Genomic DNA, 1,130 nt, shown 5'->3' with positions numbered 1-1,130 from the left:
TTATCTAAGATCTAAACTGTAGGCAGGGTCAGGCCGCGCTTCTAGCCCCACAAATTGCTCAAGTTTGCACTTAGTCACATTGACAATGTATGCCGAGACATTGTCATGCTGTGTGAGTGTCCGTCTTCTTCGATTGACCAATAACAGGAAACTGCAGTTGGTGAGCATAAATGTTAGCGCTCACAGCCGACCATCTGGGAGAAACTCAAAGTCCAAACCCGCCTCGAAATTCTACCAAACGCATGTGACATTCTGTTCAAATATCCCTTGCTCGACAGCAGGCCGGAACATTGCTATTGATTTCTCATATTAAGATTACACAAATAGATCCATTCTTCATCTCCAGTTACAGTTGATGCCTAAAACAAACATCACTAGGATTTCTTTCAGCAGTTGCTTATAAATGTTCACATGTTGTTGAGCCTGGTCATTGGTCAGTTCGCGAGGAACTTCTCGACAGCCTCTGCTCTGAAGGCCAAGCTTATGGAGGTGTCGATTGATGGTTCTTTGTGATGGACCAAGTACTGCTGAGAATGTACAAGTGCTTGCACTTGGCAGTTGGTCAACCATTTCAAGCAAGACCTCATCTTCCACAACAAACGGTCTCCTTGACCTTGGTTTATCTTCGAGGCTGAAACGTCTGAACAAGTTTTCTGTCATATGTTCGTTGACAGTTCCTGGGCCATCCATAACATTAATTTCTTTTGCTGCTGCCCTTGCATTTACACCTTTTTTTTTTTTACCGGTAGCATAAAATGATTTAGATTTTTCCACCACTCTTTATCAGCACTGTAAAATAAAGAACAAACATTTAATGACTATATATTATATATTAAAATAAAGAATAAACAATTCAGCAACATTTGAACAAGTTTTATCAGATATATTATATAACATTATAAAAATAATGGTCATTACATATAATTCCTTTATTTGAGCAAATTTAGCTTACACAGTTGCTATAGGTACATTACTGATAAGTTTACTAACTGGTCTATTGATCAATTGAGGTAAATTGAACGACCTAAGAAAATTAATGTTACCTTCGTCAGAATAATTTCTGGAAATCAAACATATATATATATATATATATATATAAATATATATATATATATATATATATATATATA

At 36.2% G+C, this 1,130-nt stretch overlaps 1 protein-coding gene across 1 annotated transcript; it reads right to left on the bottom strand.

The window, feature by feature from the left end:
- Positions 1-336: 336 nt before the first annotated feature.
- Positions 337-690, bottom strand: LOC106883528 (uncharacterized). The gene has a single exon (XM_014934559.1). The coding sequence runs from the start codon at positions 688-690 to the stop codon at positions 337-339; it is 354 nt and encodes a 117-aa protein (XP_014790045.1).
- Positions 691-1,130: the final 440 nt, after the last annotated feature.

This window comes from Octopus bimaculoides, chromosome 5 (genome assembly GCF_001194135.2).
Source record: "Octopus bimaculoides isolate UCB-OBI-ISO-001 chromosome 5, ASM119413v2, whole genome shotgun sequence".
NCBI classification, from domain to species: domain Eukaryota; kingdom Metazoa; phylum Mollusca; class Cephalopoda; order Octopoda; family Octopodidae; genus Octopus; species Octopus bimaculoides.
This window is presented reverse-complemented; position numbering and strand designations above follow the sequence as displayed.

Excerpts from the sequence above, each read along its gene's own strand:
- LOC106883528 (XM_014934559.1), bottom strand. The coding sequence starts at position 690 with ATGGATGGCCCAGGAACTGTCAACGAACATATGACAGAAAACTTGTTC.